Genomic DNA, 22,207 nt, shown 5'->3' with positions numbered 1-22,207 from the left:
GGGGGCAGTCTGTGAGCAAATGGGATATGGACAGCTCTGATTTTTCTAAGACAAAAAACCCCAAAAGCAAATGCCAAAGTGTATAGATATTTAGAATTTGGTTTATGATGATGACAGAGGCACTGGCAGGCTTCCAAATTGCTTTAATCTTGTAAATATGTCAATAAAACATTTCCCAACTGATCCCTTTCTATATAGTGGCATTTCGTTTTAACTGCAGAAGAACACTATTTTGGGTATTTTACTGAGAGAATTTGGGATTCTTATCAGCAAATTTGCAATTTTTAAACAGGGAACACCAGTATCTCTGCTGGCAAGACAACTGACAAGACTTGGGTAGAGGAGTCTGTCCCAAGCCAGCACTGGTGACCCAATTAGAGGGCAGACAAAGTGGCTGACCTCCTGCCATCTGGGGCCAAGAGGATATGCTCTGATAGTTCAAAGCAGGCAACTGCAAACAGCACATCTTCTGGGTGATAGCTACCCAGATAGTAGAGCAGGGGCACCCCATCCTGGTCTGGCAGGTGTGCAGCCATGGGGCTGCAGGTCCAATGAGGTGGTGCTGTTGCAGGTGGCAGCAGGTCACAGACAGGCAGTACCTCCCATTGCCAGAGTGCTGCAGTTGGTAGAGAGTGCAGGGGCCACTCTAGGTTAGGGCTGCTTCAGCAGTCCAGCTGGCACAATAGTGTCCCCACATATCAACTGGCTGGGCCTCAGAAACTCCCTGAGCTGCTTGCCAGGGCAGCTCTTTATACTGCTGTGGCCACCACCTGCGCTGGCCCCAGGCTCTAGCTCTTCCTGGCTACAAATGCGGAAGAAGCTGGGAAGGGTCATTTTGCCCCACGTGGAACAACTTGCCCCACACCAGAGTGCACATCCAGGCTGAGGCAAAAATCTCTGGCACAAATTTGTGCTGCTCTTATTTGAGCTGCTGCAAGGATACGTGCTTGTATGTGTGGACATGCCCAGTCTGACCTTTGGCTTCTGTCTCAGAGGCCTAAAGGGGGGATGGACGGTCTGGACAGCCTCCACTCCTCCAAAGACTCCTGCCTAGGCATATGCATCAAATGTCTGGGTGACCTCTTACACATATACTATGATCTGGTAGGATCAATGGCTCCCAAAATACATGTTAAGAAAAATACTGCTATTGCTAGAGCAGCTTTCTTGTCATCACGCTGAAATCATAAGTGTTTTAGGATCCATACTTGCTATCACAGACTGTCATGGAAAGTTGTGTGTACAGGTGCTGAGAAAAAAATTCAAGTGACATATGGTGTTAGTGATAAGAGATTCAGAAAAAAAATTTCAGGGGAAAAAATTGTGCTGCGCAATTCAGATCCTGAAAGTGATCAATTATGGCAGGGTTTTCAATGACAGAGACAGAACAAGTTACTAAGCTCCTGTAATAAGAACGCATTTCACCTATTTTATTGTTAAATCTAACACTTTTGTGAAGTGTGCTATATTAGAGCTTTAATGGAGTAACAGAAGTATAAACAGTATTTATTAGTGAGGCATTAGGATTATCATTACCAGTCATGACTTCTTGACCATGCCGCCCTTCTCTGTGTACCTCCACTGGCTTCTTTTTCTCTATTGCATCAGCTATAACCTGCTTGTCTTTACTTTTAAGGACCTTTTCATGGTCATCTCCCTTCCCAACTGCCCCCACACACAGTTAACAACTCTGAATCACTACTGAAAAGCCCATTATTGCTTCCAATTGGCCAAAACCAGAATCAATCAATTTCATGTGAAAATCTTTGTGCTTTCCCCCCATGCTGCCTGTCATACTTAGGAAGAGCTTAAAATTAATATCAATTGAGATACCTAATTATTTTCTTTCAAGGCCTTCCTTTGTTCTAATGCCTATAAACCAAAATTAGGCTACTAACAAGTGCCTAATTTGTTAACTAATACCATCTCATTGTTTCTTGCACCTTTGTCTCCCATTAGTCTCTAACCATGTGTAACTCATTGGGGCAGGGACTATGTTTTTGAATAGCGGTTTGTACAATGGTTTCCTGGTCCATGATTAAGGCCACTAGGCATACAGTATCATAAATAAGAATTTGAAAATAAAGTGGTATTGAATTAAAGCAATGAATTCAGATTATTAAACATGGTAATTCTTATACACACTCAAACTGATTTAACAGTAAGGAAGGAATTATTTATTAAGATTTAATAGAAAAAAGCTTTGATTTCCTTTTTGTTTATCCTATGGACAAGCAAAAATAACCTATAAAATCTATTACAACAGGGTGTCACATACAGGTTTAATCCATTTCTTATAAATAATTAATAAAGTACTACTCCCAGCACCTTCCAGAATCAGGAAACTTCATTATCTATTGTTTTTATATTAGTAGCTTCTAGGAGCTTTTTCATGGACTGATATCCCTCTGTAAGAGCACAATGAAAAGGTCACTACCCCAAAGGCTAAATACAAACAGTCAAAAAGCTCAAGGCTGAATCGATTCAATCTTTGCAGTTTGAATCTATGCTGCATAGACTGAACCGATAAGCAAGTGAACAGATATTCACTTTTGATTCCAAAAAATGTAGCCACATGCCTGCAGTGGCCCAGGCCAGAAGCCAGAGGAGGACAATAGAGAACATCTCCCTGCTCAGTAGAAGCAGGCAGCTTGGGCCAAGGCTAGCCTACCCACCCTGCAGGGGGAGAAGAGGGAAAGTTTGCAGGAGAGATGCAAAGCATCCTGGGATGTTGGGAACCTGAGTTAACTTGAGCCTGGAGAGAATCTAGAACAGAAATTCAATAGACTGATTTAAAGCAGTTAAGTCTTGACATCCATCCAGGTTTATCCTAAACCAGTTTCAGTCATTTTGAAAGCAGTTTGTGTACACTAAACTTCAGTTGTGTTATAGGTTTAAACCAGTTTCTGATCAATTATACTGGTTACTGTTTACGTGTAGTTTCTGTTCCTAGGCACAACTGTTATAACTTTTGTTAGTTTCTTTAGTGGAATTGAGTGATAACTTTCAGACACTCAAGCTAAAAATTGAGCCGTAAGATAATACCATAAAAGAAAGGGGTTCCTTTTCAAAAGAGGTGGTGCCACACAAACTGATCTCGAGCATGATACACATTCACTCAACTGAGAAGACTAAATTGCTTTTCTAGTCCGACGTACTCTCTTTATTCCATACTTGTTAAATATATACACATATTTTTGGAATATTTTATTAGCGGCCTTAGAAAAAAAAATCCATTTATTAAAAATAACCTGAACTTTTAGGAAATGTGTAAGTTAAAAATAAATTTGCAATTCTGAATGGATTTCCTGACAAACAGTTTTAAAATGCTGGTCATATTAAAAAGTTAGAAAGAACAGTTAAAGCAGTATTAACTGGATCACAGGGAACAGTCATATACTATACTTTTGCATGTTATACTGCTACTCTTGAACCTTAGATTCAGAGACAAATTCAGAATAGTGGAGACCAGGCTTGCTACTAATACAGGAATATAGTAGAACTGGTTACAATGTAGAATGCACTTTTATTCATGTGCACTCCCAGTTGAAGGAGCATATGGATCAAAACTGACAACCGTCCCCAAAAAGGATGCACAGTATCCCTTTTCTATGCCGGGAAGACACTACACAAAAATGACTATTCTGGCTGAGAATGGAAGCTGAAATTGGAGTTAAAATGTAAGAATAAACCAATCCACAAATAAAGGAGTAGGTAATAGCTTAGATCTCTGGGGACTGCACACACAAAACTGCAAGATGCATGTAGTATATTGAATTGGTACCGTGTTGAAAACACCTTGCACTTATTCTTTGATCTATTATTTTATAGGCAAATTACAAGAGCAGCACAAAAATACTGTTATGCTCATTTGTAGGTCTGTTTTTCACAAAAAAAAGATAAAAATTGACATAAAAGTATAACACACACTAATACACAAATACATCTCTTTCCATTAGTCTTAAGCATTTGAGAAAACTTGCCAGGGACCAGTACAAGAGTCCAAGGAAAAGCAATACTGTAAAACTGGCAATGCCAAGATTTTGATCACAATTCAAAAGAAACAATGTTTTTCTCATTTATGTCACCATCAGTAATTCCTTCCACTATTCTGTAATATACTAAAACTTGCTTCTGTTATTTGGGTGTTATTCTGTGTTCAAGAATAGGTTGGTGGGGAGAGAATGAGACATTAAGGACATGTCTACACCAGAAAGTTATCCTGGGAAAACTTCTTGCCAGCATGCCACTCCTGACATTGCTGTGTTGGTACAGCATATATGCACATGGCTACTTTTGCCACTGATGTGGTGCTTTACCATAACAGACCCTGGGTAAAATCAGAGTGTCAGGGCTAGGCATCTCAGTAGTCTTCTTACCATCCTGTGTATACTGCTCCATGGGGCACTCTGAAGTGCACTATGACATAAGGATCTCTGCACTCAGAGAATTATGATAATTCGTATATGTTCATACCTCTAAAACTGACATAAAAAGAGAAAACAGGATTCAGGTGGGTTTCTGGATCTCAATTCACAACAGCACAGAGAAGACAATACAATCTCTTGCTGTGTAAGCTTTCCCATCTTTGGTGGGACAGATGCAATGGAAATTGTCAACAGTATGAAATCACAAGAATGCTGTCAAACCTCTACTATAAGAGGGTGAAATATAAGAAAAAGGTACATGCATTAAACATTTAAATTATTAGCAACAACGGTGATAAATGCAATAAACTGCAAATCATTTCGTCTTCTACTAGGGAAAACAATTCAAAGAACGTCAACCATAAACAGCTTTTTCTTAGAAATATCTGACCAACTTTTTTTTCTTTTTTAATTTGAACACCCAACTCTACACGGTATAGCTAAAATTGCCAATCTTCCCAATACTTCATATGAAGATAAGAAAACTGAAAAAGTACTGTAGACTAAATCCTCCCACATAGTTATCCATGATAAAACTATTCTTATTGTGAATTACTTATCTGAAATAATTGCTTGTTTGATATTAAAAAAAATTAATACTGCATCAGACGTACATCAGCATATTGTATGATAAAGTGTCTCCGTTGTCCATCTGAAAACACAGAAAGGACATATTCACCAGGTTTCCCATGGCTCTCTCGCACCAAGAAGTCTCCTTGCTGTTTTAGTAACTCCTGGGCTTCTATTCTTGGAATTGCACCATGATACCAGTCTTGCTCTGCCAACGGCTTCTCACTGGTTGATATTACATCAAAGAACTTGAAAAAATATTAAAGAAACAAGTTATCATAAAGTAAGTCATTTTCCATGATTCATCTTTTTTCGTTACAGATACTGATAAATAATTTCACATTGCTTTTTCTAAATTTGACACTGCGATTAATTACAGTCCAGGTGATATACAAATTTGTTTTGTAAAGGATTTATTAGTATGGTTAAAGAAAATTATACCATTCTCTCTGATGATCATATTGTCTTCCTAATTACCACTATTTCATTTTCAGAGCCAGTTAAATACCCCCAAGATTAAAGATAAATTCCACAAGTTAATTTCATTCAAAATGGCTAACACGCAGTAGAAATGTAAAACTCTAGATTCAGAGATTATACCCTGTATTAGACCAACTAAGAAATAGCAACAAAAAGATATTAATAAATAAATTTCATTTTCTATCTACAGGAGCTTTTTACCATCTTTAATTTTCCCTAAGCCTGAGGAAGAGTGTATGTGCCTGAAAGCTTGCAGAAAAAGATTTTTTTTTTGTGACTTCTTAGTTGGTCTAATAAAAGGCATCATCTCTGAATCTAGAGGTCTAGAGTTTTGCATTTCTTTTTGTCTCAGACCAACACAGCTACCAAATACATCCCTGAAACACAAAATAAGCACTTCAAATTACTAATAAAAAGAATGGTTTTTTTTAACAGGTTAAAGAAGTTTAATGTTTGATATTAAACTTAATGATAGTTTAGCAGACTGAGCCCATGAACAGCCATTGCAATTTTGCCAGGAAATAGGTATACTTGCATTCAAGTAGTTCGTGGCAGAAGAAAGCTAGTGCTTAGACTGCAAACTGCTAAGAGCAACTTTTCTGTTCCAGAAAGTTTTCTAATACCACATGTAACACCTCTACACTTACACCCAGGATCCCAAAGTGCCTGGCTCTTCCTCTCCACATCCAAGGTGAAGGTGGGGGGGCAGTGAGGAAGATTGGTTGGCTCCCTGTTAGCTCCCCCAGCAGCAAGTCATTGGGGCACCTGGCACTGCTACTCACTTCCTGATCCCAAATCAGGGGACCAGGCAAGGAGTGGCTTGGGAACTGCCCCCTCTCTGCTCCCACTGATCAGCTGATCTGCAAGACTGAGCAACGGGATGACTGAGTGAAGACCCAGGGGCTGTTCTCTCCTGGTCCTGCTGATCAGCAGAAACAGGCAGGAAAGGTGATGTCCTTTCCATGAGACCAGGAGAGCTCCAGAAATTCCTAGAAATTGCAGCTCTGGAACTGAATGCCTATCCCTAACCTGAAATCTCACTTCATGCTCACAGAACAGCTTTGGAATACTGTCAAGGCAACAAAATCTTTCCCTTATTATCTTGTTTCTACTCTGCAGAGAACATCTGTAAAGGAAAAATGACAGCTTGGTTTCAAAATACATTAATTCTTGGTCTTTCCACTAAAACCAGTCAGCTGTGATGGTCTCTATACTGTGGATATTATCCACTCTGAAACAATAAAACAGACTAAGACACACAATTCATCTTACAGCTCACAAACAAGTTAGCTAACAGACAACACTTGCTCACTTCAAAATGAAATGAAATCTTAACAACTGTCCATGACTGTATCATTGTGTCTACATTTAGACACTGCAAACACTGATATTGAAAACATAACACCACAGTTAAGTTAGTCTTTTTCTGTTTGTTTGCTTGCTTAATATTTAGATCGGGGTGGACGGATCAGCCCAGCTCCACAGACTCCTCCGCCCTGCTCTGGGACATTGGCCCCAAAATGGTGACCAGGGGACGGAGCTACCCCTTGATAGCTTGCCAAAATTGGGTAAGTGACCCTTGGCCCAAAATAATTGCCCACCCCTTTTTTAGACAGAAAAACTCTAGTTAAAGCAGAAACTTACTGGATAGACTTTACTATTATTTCTTTAATGTCACCTTGGGCATTACTGTACATTTCATAAAAAATTTATTTGATATATTTTGCTTGCTGAGATTTTTAGTAACTAATGAGTCTTTATAAATTACTGCATTTACTCAAATATGACAACCCTAAATATAAGATGACCCCCTAATAATTAGATTCTATATATAGAAAATGTATACATTTATTATAATTTTCCAGGTACAGAAGATAAGCATTGGAGGGCTGTTTTGAATCCCCTGCTGCTCCACTGCTACAGCCGGGAAAGCAGTGGCTGAAGGGGACGAGTGGGGGGAAGAGACAGGTGGCTATCTTGCTTTCTGCCCTGCCCACTTGGCCCCCCTGCCACCTGAACTCCCCTTCTCCCTGCAGCCTCTGCCCCTCCGTCTTGGTCTCTTTCTTCCCTGCTTCTCCAGTCTCTGCCCCTTCCTGCCCCCTGCCATCCTCCCTTACTGTCAGACACTGCTGGGGATGCTCCATCCAGAAGCACAGCACATGAAAGCCCAGGCCTTGCCTGGCTGTGCAGTAGTGTTGGAAGTGCTAACTGGCTGGACAGGCAATGTAGGAGTGTTGGCACTGCTGATTAGCCAGGCAGGGGAAGAAGTTTCCATGTCTTCTGTGCCGTGGAGAGACCAGCCTGAGCTCCAGCTGAGCTGTCCTTGACAGTAAGTGGAGGGGAACATGACAGGTGGGAGGCAAAAGCTGCAGAAGAAAAGTGGAAGTGGGGTTCAGGAGGCTGCTGTGGGTCAGACTATTAACCTGACACAGGCTCAGGGCCAGAGTCTCAGCTGCCTGTTCCCTCCTCTGCTTCATATGCAGATACAAGACGATGGGCATTTTTCCCCATGCTGTTTGGGGTGGGGGGAGCTCATCTTATATTTGAATAAATATGGTATTTAAATTGTACTGTTTTCTTCTGAACCAACTTTTTCATTCTTTTAACAAGCATACATATTTATTGCACACAATACTAATTTAAACATTTTAAAGAACTATTATATAAATCAGTATGTTCTTCAAAACAGCTATTTAGGGGATCATGGTTACAGCAAAGAAAGTTTCTTGCTTAAGAAGGATTTATAATCATTTTAACATGGATTTCAAAATATTTCTCACTTTAATTAGAAAAAAACAGTAATAGTTACTCCTTTCCATAGTTGGAATCAATTCTAGCAGAATTTAGTGGAAGCAGTTTTAACACAAAATTGCCTTTTTAATGAATTTTACAATTCTCATGAGTTTTTCTTAAACATTGTTCCATGTAAATATGTTTAAGAAACATTCAACTGCTTAATAAAACTAATCAGATACTATAAAAAGCAAGCAATTTTTTCCATTTATTTTTAATTCAATGTATGCACCTGTTTTGAATTTCCTTTTTCTACCCTTCAAAGATTTCTGTAGTTTTGTATACCTTATCCTAGGATTTTTGGGGGGTGAGCCTCAATTCCCTCAGTCTGCACTGCATTCTTACTAAGGTGACCACCAGTCCCCAATTAGGCGGGACAGTCCTGAAATGTGAACATTTAAGTCCTGGTCCCCAGCTGAATGACTCCAGGACAGCATTTCTCAGATTCCAAGTATCATGCGTAGGGATCTGGGTTTTCTGTTTACCATGGAAAAAACACAGGAAATGGAAGGGTTTTCCCTTGAAGGCTGGCAGAGTTCCAGCCTGCAAGAGGCTGTTTGGGGCTGGGGGGAACAGGATGCAGGGGGCATGCACACAAATACACAAGGCCAGGAATACAGCAGCAATGGAGAGCAGCTCCCTGCAGGTAATTCTAGGGGGGAGGGGGATGCATACTATCAGGTGTGGGGGGACACAGACTGAAGCCTCCCAATGGTGAGGGAAGAAGTAGGGCAGGGGCTGGAGCACTGCCCAGCTGCAGCAGTGCATGGGGCCTAGGGGGAACAGAGCTATAAGTGGCTTGTCAGGGGGAGGGGAGGGCAGCAGAGGGGCTGGCTCCCTATCACTGTATGCATTACCAGAGAGGGGGGCATGAGGGGCACAGGCTGCCGGGCAAGCAGAGGGCACCTCGCTATGGTTGCCCAATCAGTGTGGGGCTCTTGGGTATAGGGCAGTGAGGCGGGGAGCCCCAAGCCCACAGTGGGTAGCCCACATCCTCCCCCACCCCCACAGGCTCTGCTTGGCTCTGCTCTGGCCATGTTATAGGGAGAGGGGAAAGGGGGGTAAGAAGGGAGGCAGGCATGTGTCCTGCCTTTCCATTTTGAAAAGGCAGTCACTCTTAAGTTTTGCTTTTGTGCTGCCTCCTTCCCCACCCATTAAGCTTGTCCCTCTCTTCCATTTTTTTTTTTTTTACAGGTCTTAACAGAGAATTGAAAGAGCACCTTTATTCAGAAAGCAGTGATTGAATGGGCTCTCAAACAGATGCCCACATCCACATGAAAAAGGTGCAATAAGGGATGGCCCAAAAGGTTCTGACTATTTTTTGGAAGACAAAGATTCTTTACCCAAGTACCCTAAAGCACTGAGCTGTCTCTAAAAATGCACTGAAAGTTATGGAGTTTAGTATTAACAACAGTTCAAGATGTTCATAAATAGGGGTGCTATAATAAATAGTGCCTCCACCTGCCACTTCATTACCCTGTCCCCATCATTAACTTCTCCCCCTTCCAGCCTCATGCTGCCACCCCACCAAACTAGCTCTCCAAACCCATTCCCAACTACAGCAGGAAGAGAAGCCTGTCCTGGTTCACCAGTCCTCTAGTAGCAACTCACAGCTGTGCAGGTTGAGGACAGTCAGAGAAGGTTTTTAGCCTGAATGCATAATTACTCTGAACTTGACCTAACACTAACACTGATCAACACTTGAGAAGCTTAAATAATGTGCAATGAAGCCCTTAAGACTCATCTCAGCCTAATTCTTCAGTTCTTATATGTGTCAGCATACAATATGCAATCAAGAGCAAGTTCAGCATGAGGGAAGCATAACCACAAAGACTATAGGGGGTATATCCAAAGCAGCTGAGTATAGGTAAGTCTACAGGACGGGGGAAGGGGGAAAGCTGAAGGGTAGGGGCATGCATGTGTGGCAGGGGTGTGTGAAGGGGATGTGAGATGTGTGTGTGGGGGAGGGGATGCTGTGTGGAGTGGGGGAGGTCATGGGGGTCTGTCCATACATGCTCGTGATGCAGCATGGGCACCTGTGGCACTGGAGGAAGGTGTCCAGGCACTCAGGCTGTGGTGGAGTAGGGGGTCTGAGACATGGCTTGGTGCCATCAGCAAGCCTAGCTCGACAGTGTTGCCAGTAGGGCTTGCCCAGAGGCACCTGCCCTTCCAGGAGGGAAGGGGGCAGCAGGATCCTTTGCAGGAGGCAGAGAGATGCATAGTTGGGCTGGAGACACTGGGGCTAGTGCCTGTGCTCTCAGGGTCAGGGGTGGGATGGCAGGTAGCTGAGAGGGGGCATGGCCAGGTAGCGTGGGCCGCACAGGGTGGGGCGATGCCACAAGCATCCCTTCCTCCTCCCTCTAGCCCACACCAGAGCCAGACTTGCTCCACCACTGCTTACATGAGCCAGAGCCATTGCAGCCACCGCTGCCTCTACTGGGCTGGAAGGGGTGCCTCCCACTGGCAGCCATGACAGCAAAGCTGGTACAGGGCTCCCAGCAGCAGCAAACTGGTTATCCACACTCCACTCTGCCCTCCCACACTGTGTCCAGCCTGCTGGGCCACAGAGGTGGCTCCTGCTCAGTGCCAATCCAGTCAGACAGCATCCCCATGTCCCAAACCCCACGATCAGCATAGAAATCTGAGGGGCACAAACCACCCCACATCTCCACATTGTTTACAACTACACACCCCCTGCCCCATACACCCCCGCCTTCCCTCTTCCCCACAAACCAGGGGTCTGGGACCTGGGGGTGGGGAACAGCTGGGGGGTTCTTCCAGCAGGTCTGGGGTGGGCAGGGAGAAATGTGGCTTGGGAATGAGGACAACAGCATGAGCAGGGCACCAGCATATCAGGGCTGCTTAGCAAAACAAAGCAGCTGGGGAGACAACCACAGTTGGACCCACATCCTGGTGAGTGAAGGGGGCAGGAGAAGCTCCCATGATGAAAAATAGCAAAATCAAAAGCCAAAGCTTAAAGGTATTTATAATTTAATTTAATAAAATGATTGAGGCACTGGTAGGCTTCCAAACTGCTTTAAACTTGTAACTATATCAATAAAACCTTCTGTTCAACTGATACATTTTTATTTATACACACACATTTTTATTTATATACACATACACACACACTCAATGTGTGTGTAGTATGCGTGTCAGCCTGTGTATATAAATACACCCCCCATGCACATTTTTTCCATGATTAAAATAAAAGCCACTGTGTGTGTGTGTGCACGCGCACGCACATATATGTGTGTGCATGTATACACATATGCAGTAGGCCTGTGCAAAGCGGCCAGTATTCACTTCAGATTCCGATTTGGCCAATTCAGGGGACAGTGATTCGATTCAGTGATTCGAATCACTGCCCTGAATCAGCTAAATCCTCAAATCATGCAGGCCCATCCCCTGCTCGCTCTCCCAGCCCCAGCTCCCAGCACTTTGAAAAAAAAGTCCCCACTCACCGGATGCAATCCCCGCTGCCCCCCACTGCATGGGATGCTCTGCACAAGCCCCCGACCCACCCCCCATCCCATCCCAGCCCCCGGCCCTTTAAAGGAAAGAAAAACAAAAACAAAAAACCAGTACTCACCGGTTCCTGCCTAGTTGGGGGAAATCCCTGCTGCCTCCCACTGCCCCGTGCCACATGGGGGGCTCTTCCATGAGCCCCGCCAAAGCCACAAGGCCACTGCAGGAGCCAGTGAGTTGGTTTGGGGGGGGGACAGTTACGGTTGTTTTTTTTCTTAAAGGGCTGGAACTGGGGCAGGTCAAAGGGGTTTGTCGCAGAACCCCCCCATGCAGCGTGGGGGCAGCGGAGGGTGGCAGGGATCACCCCCCTTCCAGGCAGCACCCAGTAAGTGGGGGCTTTCTTTTAAAGTACCAGGAGCTGGGGCGGGCGGCTGAGGGAGCAGGCAGGGGATGTGTCCTAGCAGGGGTCCCCCCATAGTCCTATCCCCACCTCTTCTAGCCTCCTCTCCCCCACCCCCTACTTACCAGCTCCGAGTCCAGCTCCAGCTCCAGCTCCCTGCTTTGAGAGCTTCGAATCAATTCAGATCTTTTTATTGGTCCCCTGATTCGATTCAGATTCGGAGAGTCGGCCAACAAATTGGGCTGAATCTCCTCTGAATCGAATCAGCACCCAAAGCTTTGCACAGCCCTAATACACAGACACCCACACACTTTTATTTTAACCATGGAAAAACATGGATTTGGGATTATGTAATCAGCTAATTTTGAATTTTTTAAATCAGAGAATTTGGGATTTTTCAACAAAGAAAACTATGATCTCTGCTTATAACTGAAGCCACTGCCTGCTCAATACTGAAGAAACTTATTATTCATGATTTTCAGGGGGTCAAACTGAACAGATGGCCTATATTACTGTGAAGAGGAAGGGAGTTATATAGGACAGACAGCAGTCCACACCATGAAAATGTAGGACCCTCTAGTCTAAGCAGGCCTAGAACTGAATGTTGAAGTAGCATCCAAAAGGTGATTTATGGCTCCTTTAAACTGGGCCTGACTTTCAACTGTCCCTACACAATTTAGAGAAGCATTCAAGCTGTTCTGAAGTGCAAACTTATGATAGTCTCCAAGAACCTTTTCCATTGGCTAAATCTGCAGTAATATGAAAGTATCTGCAAGAGACTAAAATGACCCCCTCAACACTGTATTGCAAGGCCAAAACAGCAGTGTTAGGAAAGGGCAGCATAAGATGTTAATACCATCTCTAAACCAGCCTAGAGTTTCTTTGTGCCATGAAAATTGTCAGCTGTCTACCTGGCAGATTTCTGGTCCCTTTGCTGTATACCCATACTGACAATGTATACTGACCTAGTCTCACTTCAGTAATATATTTTCTTTTAACTGTTGATAACAGAATGAATAGCAATTGCCATTACATCAGTGTAGCAGCAGAGAAAATAATGCACCAGATCAGATGGGGATTGCACAACTAGATCATACTGGATATTAATATCTTTCCTGATTTTTTTTCCAAGACCAGCAACAGTCAGTGGAAAAGAGTTTACTTTCATTCACTAAATTATTAGTGGTGAAATGATAAAAAAAGTCATGTCCTGGCACAAAAGCAACCCAGAACATCCTAAAGCTTCATGTATGTTGGCTCTGGTGTGAGGAACATAGGAAAGTGATTTTTTTAAATCTTCTACCATCTACTTTCTTTGTCCATTATGGCCAGGCAAACAATATGGATGAAGACTGTAAGAATAATAAGATATCTAAAAATTAACAAATGCATAATAGTTAACCTGAGCTTTACTAAACTCCTGGGTGTTTAAGGAAGTACAAGGTTCCTCTGATACATTCTCCGGAAGGCACTAAAAGAAAATAAAATGTTTCCTTCAGTTATCCATAGAAATAACTATATTTATCTCGCACTAACTTGGATCTTCATTCTTACAATAAGATAGCACTTAAACCAAGATATATTTATACATCACAACTGTGAATATATTGAAAAACTATACTCCAAAGGTGAACAATTAAAATGATTTTTTTATTGAAGTAATCTCTTGTATCAGTACTATTCTTTTTTCTATTTCACTTCTACATTCTATTTTTCACTTCCAGACTATAATTCGTTACTTAAATAGATTTTTTAAAGTTATTTTAATGGTATATTGCACTGGTTTTATAAAACAAGTATTATTATAACCCTATATTGTAAAACAAATCTTGCTATAAGCCATAAAATACTCTATGGCTGCATAATCCACCTGGTACATTGGGCAAAATTTTTATTTGAAGTAACATTCTGTAATTACCACGGACTTGGGTTTTCTGTTTGTCATGAAAAAAAGAAAAATTTTCTCCTTTAAAGGAGAAACACAGGAAATGATGCATTTCTCCTTGCAGGCTGGCAGTTCCTATTCCCGATGGCTGCACTCAGGCTGGGTGGGGCAGGCCAGGCAGTGGCACTGGGAGAGGGACTACAGGGAGGGCAACGGCCACCCCAAAATTCTCTGTAGCCATCCTCCCAGTGCCACCGCCACCCACCCTGCCCAAGCACAGCCACCAGAAAGACTTTGGTGCTGGCCCTGAGTACGCAACAGGCAACTTGCCCTTGCCTCGTGCACAGATCAGGAGGCACATGCCCCACATGCCTCCCCCGGGGATGCATGCAGTGCACATCTCCCTCCAGGCGAACTGCTGGCTCAGTTCTGCACCGTCTCTCCCAGCTGGACAGTGCATGCCCTTGCCCCAGCCCTACTCTCTCCTTCACCATGGGGGCCTTGATCTGCCTTGCCCATGCCTCCCCCTGCCTTGCCAGCAGGATGCTGTTTCCCATGCTCCTGGGCTGCACTCCTGGCTGTGTGCATGCTGCAGCTGTGCGCATGTACGCAGCATTTACCGGCGACATTATCGGCCACATCAGCCAAAAAAAGGCAACTGCCAATAATGTCAATTTTTCTTTTATCAGTGCCTACATGATATGGACTGATGTATTAGTGCACTTCTAAAAACATCTTATATATACAAAGTTAAAATACAGAAACTTCAGTATTGCTGCTTAATTCAAGCTTGAGTAGGACTTATGTACATCACTTCTTGCTGATGGGCTAGCTCATAATTCAGCTTCTCTCAAAACATTCAGCATATTAATATCCCTTCAGGGAAAGGGGGGAAAAAAAAGGGAAGCTGCTTACTAAATTGATTACAAACAATAACAGTTATGCTTAATTGTTCACAGGGTTGCCTCTAAGGTTTTCTGTCAATTGTTACTGAACTGTCAATGACTATAACCTCACCAGTCATCTGGTTATGCTGAGGACAACCACCATAAAAAGATATCTTTGCAGGCCACTTACAAATGCTTCAGAAGCTACAGGCCACGCTTGGAAACCTGATACTAAAAATGTCCTGATAACCAATGTATTAAAGGCAAGAGAGTCTTGATATATCAAATAACTTTAATTGTATCTGAGGAATATAATGAGTCGAGGTGCTCTATAAAAAATGAATCAGACCAGCAGATCCACCAATAAAAGCAAGTATTCCATAGAGATGTCAATCATATAATAATTGAATGCCTGCAGAAAATGAATTTTTCATGCTTACACACTGTCCCTGGATACATTTATATTTGTGTAGTGTATAACAGGAGCTCTGACTCAATACTGAGACACAATATTATCATGTCTATGACTAGTCAGAACATAGAATTTCCTCTTACCATTTCAATATGTTTTCTAGCTAGGTAGAAGTTTATGGGCATGTGGGAAAGAATCCTAATTTAAAAGATAGAACAACATAGCAGAAAACTGTGTTCTCAGTGTTACTTACCGAAGAAGAGCCCAACATGGATTTTGGAGATCTTATAATCCCAGCTATGGAGTGACGAATAGTATCAAATCTAGACACCTTATCCTTCTTATCCTAAGGAAGAAAAAAGAAAAGCTTCATTGAAAATGCATCATACTATGAGGATATGGCTTTAAGAAGTAATTATCTGATGTGCATCTTTGTCTTTTGTTTTGATAAAATGTTTATATCAGTTGAGGACCTGGACAGACAAGCATGGCTGAACCAATTTCAATGGAATCATGTCACTGTACACCAGTTGAAGAGCTAGTTAGTTCAAATTCTGTAATGCAATATATACAAGTTATACACAATTATCAAAAAGAGAACTGTCATCCAAGAAACAGACCTAAACTCTGCTCTGGTAGCCAGAAAGACTTACCTTCTTCATTCTTTTGAATACAAACCTTTTGAAAAGAGCAATTGTTTAAGCGATATCCACAAAATACCTAATTCTGCCACTGCCTGTAACACAAATGGTCTTTATTCTACTTTCTTCTTTCGTCATGCCTTTCTGGTCTGTCTATTGGCCACTGAGTGCAGCATGATATGCACACAGGTATATGTTAAAGATGGGAAGAATATAGGGGGAAAATTAAGAAGTGGAAGAGGACTGTCCATTCTACACCATAAATGAAGCCTACATGCTGCAAGTCAGGTGGAATGCCAACAACAAACGATAACACAATTATAATACATATGCAGAAGAACTGCATTAAGTTTGCATGGAGTATTTTATTCCACTCTTCTGTAGCTTTGAGTGAAAAACTTTTCAACCCTAGTCTTTTAACATAGTTTTGTATGAAACGTCCTAGATATTTAAAAAGAAACCTAAAAAACCCAAACCTTCTGATATTATATTGCTTACAAGCAATACAAACACAGGAACCTGAAATCTCCCAGTCCTCAACCCACTACTTGAGGTAAATAAGTGGTGGGTTCTTTAACACCATTTGAGCTAAAGAAGAAAAGGCAATGAAATTAAGTCATCATCCACTTTATGCACTAGCTAGTACAGATGAATGTGGTGCACACCAGTTAACAACATACACAGCTATTTACTAAACTGGATTCCTGGATTTTATTCCTGGTTCTGGAAGTGAGCGGCATCTAGCAGTTATGGGAAGTCTGAAGCTTTGTCTATTTACTCTCAAAGGCAGTACAACTACAGATGAACAATACAGCCACAGATCTCTCACATTAGAGACATGAGTTTAGTTCCTTGTGAAAACTTTCAGTTACTTTGTAGCTGGAGGTTGCTACAAAGCAGGATGAAGTGATACCTCCTCACCTGCTAAAATGAGGCCTTACTTAATAGTAATTTCTTTGAAGTGTATATAAATATTCACACAAGGCAGTACAGGAGTTGGCATTAGATTTCATTGCCTTCTCCTAGCCCATTCTATAAGCCAAATAGGGCAGCTGCAGTTGCTATGTCTTATCTAGAACTTTAAAGCTCTGCAGACCCATGGAGCATGTTTCTTGTGGATTAAACATTCAGCAAGACTTTAAAGAATTTACAGCACATGAAAATGATTAATACCACATGTTCTAAATTAGCTAGATCTCAATTAATTTCTACAAGCACCTTCAAATTACAGAACAAATCTATAGGCTACTTCAAATATTTGGAACCAATATGTATCCTCAAAAATCCAATTTATTTTTTTTTATATTCAAATTGAAGTTTCCCCACCTAATCGTGCTCTCAGAAACTGCTGAGCCATTTTGCTGACTCTTTTCTGAAGGAATTCAGCCTGAAGCAGAGAACGAGCATGGAACATTTCATCCCAAAATTATATGTTTGGAAAACTTACAGGCGACTAAGAAGAGGCTTATAATAAAACAAGTGCTAGGAATTAACTATGCCATGTCTACCAGTTCCAAACAATTGTTGTAATACTTCAAATTTGTTAGCCTTCAAGATATAGCTCATGAGCTGTCATTTTTCCCATTCCGCTTAAGGAAATAGGCTGAATTGAGTAGCAGCATGCATGCAACTCTGCTGGCAATTCTTTGGAGGGATTGATATTGAGTTTTACTATAATAATGCTGTTTCTTCAATTTGATCTTGAAGAAACAAAGAATTTTATTAGTGTTTTTGAAAGATTGTCTCAGAACTTTGGGTGGACAATCTCACTGCAGACATCTGAAGTTGAAATAAACAAACTAAAATAACTGAATAATTGAATCAGCTTTTGCCCAGTCTTCAAAATGGTAAACCAAATATCAAACTACTGCCTATAAAATATACCCATGGTTGAAATAATATCCTATCACCGTTCAGCCAGGAGGCGATTTCTATTTGCTAGTTAAAATAACCTCTCTTGCTTCTTTAACAACAACATTTCACAGTGCTTCTACAGTTTCTACAGTTGCTTCATTATGCAAAAATTAAGAGGGGAAAAAAGAAGAAGAACAGGTAATGAACAGTTTACCTGTTTATACTTGAATAATCACGGGGCAGAGAAACAGCTTATACAACACTGGAACTAACAGCTATTCTTCATGAGAAGTTACACACAAATAAAATACTTGACTCTTATAACACCTACGTGTGCATAATATTTCATGTCAATTTGAAATTATGATCTGCCTGATGATAAAATTGGCTGCTCTGATTCTAATGGCAGGTCGATTTTATATCAATGGATATATATTAAGCAGCTATTTAAAAAACTTCTCACAGTATTACCACAGTGCCTAATTTTGCTTGCAATCTTGCCTGGCCTTGGGATGATCAGCTCATTTCACGCACCTCAGGTAAATGACAAGATAGAGAATCTTCTCCTGACAAATGACTCATGGAAATTAGCAATGGCTAAAAGACTGCTTCTTGTGTCACAGGAAGAAAAACATTACAGAAAACAATGAGTGAATTCTGATGAGCTTCTCCAACATTCTCTCAAATATACTTAATTCTATACAGCAGATTTTTCTGAAGATGATTACAGCTAAAAAATCCCTGGAAACATTGAACAAGTAAGGTATTGCATCTCATCAGTTGTCTTCTCTTTGCTTCAAAATCTCTCTGACAGGGAAACATGATGCTTGATATATCTTGAGTCCAGAGAGTATACAAAGACAATAATCATAATAAAAAAATCAAAAGGATACAGAAAGCTAAAAGGATTCCTTGCTTATCTCACTCCTGTCAGTGACTCTGCCATTATGACTCTAGGAATTGACATCGCTAAAGAACTTAAACAAAAAACACAGACTGGAACAATGCACTTCAGAACATGACATTTCTAGTACATTAAAAGCTCTGTTATCCGGCATCCCCCAGGAATGGGGGCAGAAGAAGTGGCAAAGAAAAACTCAGCTCGCAGCAGCAAAACGGGAAGTCCCCCAGAAGTAGTACTTCCGGTTTTGCTTTTGCCACTTTCCACAGACGCCGGTTAATAGAGTTTTCCAGCTAATAAAGTGCCAGTTAACACAGCTTTTACCGCACTTATGACAGGCTTTTTACAATGGAGATTTAAGTAGTATGTTTTTGCTCAGCTCAGAAAGTGCTTGCCCTAATGGTAAATCTAATTCAATCCTTCTTACATGGAGAGCAAAAGAAATACATAATATGACTTTATATTTTAATAACACCCCTAATCCAAGAGCCATTTATGAATGAGGCTTCACAATTATCTCTGACAGGTAGATATTTTTATGCCCATTTTGCCCATGAAGAAACAGATATAAATGCACCCTGTACTGAGAGTTTATTTGATCATTTTGGAACTTTATTTGCAAGTAATAAAACGGAATCTGGTGGAGAGTGATTTGAAGACTTATTAGCTGGTCTTTGTGCAAACCACGCATGATGGTCCATGAGGTTCATTTATAGAAACAAAGTCCTCATCTGTACATAAGGATTTTCTCCATCCTCTGAAGTAACAGGTATAAAACCTAATCTCTCAACTGCCATACAAGCACAATCTAAAAAGTACCTTGCATTCTTCATTTTACTGTAGATACTGTTTATCTTATTAATTTTTAAAGAAAAAACAGCATTTTATTTGTAGTGTATTTTTCTCACTAGTGTCTAGAAAAACCTCCTAAAATACTAAATTTCTCCATTTTGCAATTATACTCCAGATGGAAATAATTCATTTAAAAGATATATACAAGATAGTAGCAATTTGTCATTTAGTTTATGAATTTATATATTTCTATAGTAAGTCAGTCTCATTAAAAGAAAAGGTGATTTGGAGAGGCAACTAGGATCAAGAAAATACCTTTTTTTTCCGCCTGTAAACTGTAAAGAAGATGCTGAAGTAGTAATTTATGAGATGGGGTCCTCAAAGTCAATACATTATGAGACTACATTTTTTTCCAGATGCAAAAGGAAAACAAAAAAAGCACCACACCCTATACTGCATGGATAGGTCAGCCTCTCAACTTTTGAAGGAAATGAAGTTTTCCCCTTAAAAGTTGCAGTTCTGCAGTAAGCATTGTGGGAGAGACTGATAACCTAATCTCAAAAGGAGCCTATCCACTACAAAGGCCAGTGCTCATTAGAATTTCAAGTGCCTATATATTTTTTTTACAGTTTTACAAAGTTCAAATTGGATATTAAATCTAAAGCTATGTTTTTAAATAGGCATGGAAGTTATTTACAAGCAGTTAACACACAAAGAAAACACACATGTCGAAAAGGCTTGGAATTAGTTGCATTTTCTCACCTTTAGCTGAAAAAATAGAACAATATTTTGAACCCAGGTTTAAAGTCTCTTAATAGAAAAAATCCCAGTCTTTCTACTTAATAGCATTATAAACCACATAGCAACTTAGCATAATATGATATGCTGAATAAAAAAGAATCATGAAGGAAATACTCAAGGCATAGGTAAAAAAATCCAAAGCCAAAAAAACTGTATTTGATTGATCAATTCCACTGTCATGTCCCAGACAACTCCATAAAGAAATGAAATTAGGAGACAAAAAATAACACAAAGTTTCAAAGAAAGACATTTTCCCACCCCAATCAATGTAGGACTAGAATGTAACTAGAATCCAAGATAACTTCAACACAACAGCTCTGCACAGCCCAAACTTTCATTACCTCCATTGTCTCTTAACTTTCCACGTCCCTGGAAGCACAGCTCAGCACCTCACTGAGCACTTCCCCATCCTTATATGCCTACCTTGAACAGTCTCCCTCCTAAACCCTTAAAATCCCCTGTCTGCATTGGAGATGACTATATGGGAACAGGAATTCAGCTGTTTTTAAAATCAGGTACATGACATCACTCTACAATTCACCATTCTGACCATCAGCCTGGGGTACAGATAAGCAGTCAGCCCTCATACTTTGCACATCCACTATCAAGCAACTAGCTTCTGTTTGCAAATTCTCTGGCATGCCACCTGGAAAAGCCAGGGGCCACTCCGCCTCAAGGTGGCCACTCCAACTATCAAGGGCTTGGGCACAGCCTTCCCCCTGGCCTCACAGATGTAATGGAGCCTGCATGCAAAGACCGGAACATGTTGAGCTTGATGCACATTCTCAGACACATCCAGTGAACCTTGAAACACACCAAACACACACTGCAGTCATTAAAAGGTCATTCCAGGCATTTAGCCACTAAGTGAAAGGATTCATCAACCAGGTTGCAGTGAGGGTAGGCAGAGTCCCCATTAGTGGTAGAGGCACTCATCAATCCCTCATCCCAGATGTCAGGCACACCAAGGGAAAAACTCTCTCCACACCGCCAGTTCAGGCAGGAGGGAACTCCTGAAGATCTTGGCACTATGCACCCTGCCTGATCAGCCAGTATTTGCATATGTTAAATGGCCATGGTGATCCACAACTGCCCAAAGAACAATTGTAAAGTAGCCCTTCTGGTTGATGACTTCATGGACACAGTGCACAGAAGAACAGATGGCAATGTGTGCAGTGTCAATAGCCTCAATGCAGTTAGGGAACCCCAGGCTGGTAAAACCATCCACAACCTCCTGTGAGTCAGCAAGGGATATGATACACAAGGTCATCACCTTTTGGTTTGCCAGACATACCTCCCATTTGCCTCTCCAGTTGTCAACTTGAAAACACTGAAATGGTTTGCCCTGAACCAGAGCTGTACAGTGTCATGAGCTTCCACACAGCAGTGCCAACATGTTTCTCCACAGATAAGAGTACCCACATTGCCACTGTCTGCTGCTGTATGTATCGGGCAAGCTCAGCAAAGATCTCTATTGAAGGTGCCCTTGGACAGCTGTAGGCATGGACCACCCATTGCTTGGTAGCCAGTATATGCATCAGCTTTTCACAGATTTCATAGACATTAGGGGTGGAAGGGACCTCAGAATATCAACGAGTCCAGCCCCCCACCCAAAGGGCAGGAAGTCAGCTGGGGTCATAGGATCCCAGCAAGATAAGCATCCAATTTACTCTTCCAGGTGTTCAATGTAGATGTTTGAACCACCTCATGGCAGGCTGTTTCAGACCTTGGGGGCTCAGACCGTAAAGAAATTCTGCTTTGCGTCCAGCCTGAAACAGTCTTGTAGCAGTTTACAACCGTTCGGCCTCGTCACCCCTTGGGGTGCTCTGGTGAACAAACATTACCCAAGAAACTGGTGGTCACCCCGGATAAACTTACAGGTGGCCATCAGATCAC

The 22,207-nt window shown here is 41.5% G+C and overlaps 1 protein-coding gene across 1 annotated transcript in view; it reads right to left on the bottom strand.

Moving 5' to 3' along the window:
* FER (FER tyrosine kinase) overlaps positions 1-22,207 on the bottom strand; it is a 357,078-nt gene that overhangs the window by 196,737 nt on the left and 138,134 nt on the right. The window contains exons 11-12 of the mRNA XM_019532458.1: positions 15,576-15,668; positions 5,042-5,245 (exon numbers count right to left, since the gene is read on the bottom strand). Of these exons, the coding sequence (XP_019388003.1) occupies positions 5,042-5,245; positions 15,576-15,668 (297 nt within the window). The remainder of the gene's footprint in view (positions 1-5,041; positions 5,246-15,575; positions 15,669-22,207) is intronic.

Source organism: Crocodylus porosus, unplaced genomic scaffold (genome assembly GCF_001723895.1).
Source record: "Crocodylus porosus isolate Cpor-Errol unplaced genomic scaffold, CroPor_comp1, whole genome shotgun sequence".
Classification (NCBI taxonomy): Eukaryota; Metazoa; Chordata; order Crocodylia; family Crocodylidae; genus Crocodylus; species Crocodylus porosus.
The sequence above is the reverse complement of the archived record's forward strand: the minus strand, read 5'-3'. Positions and strand labels throughout refer to the sequence as shown.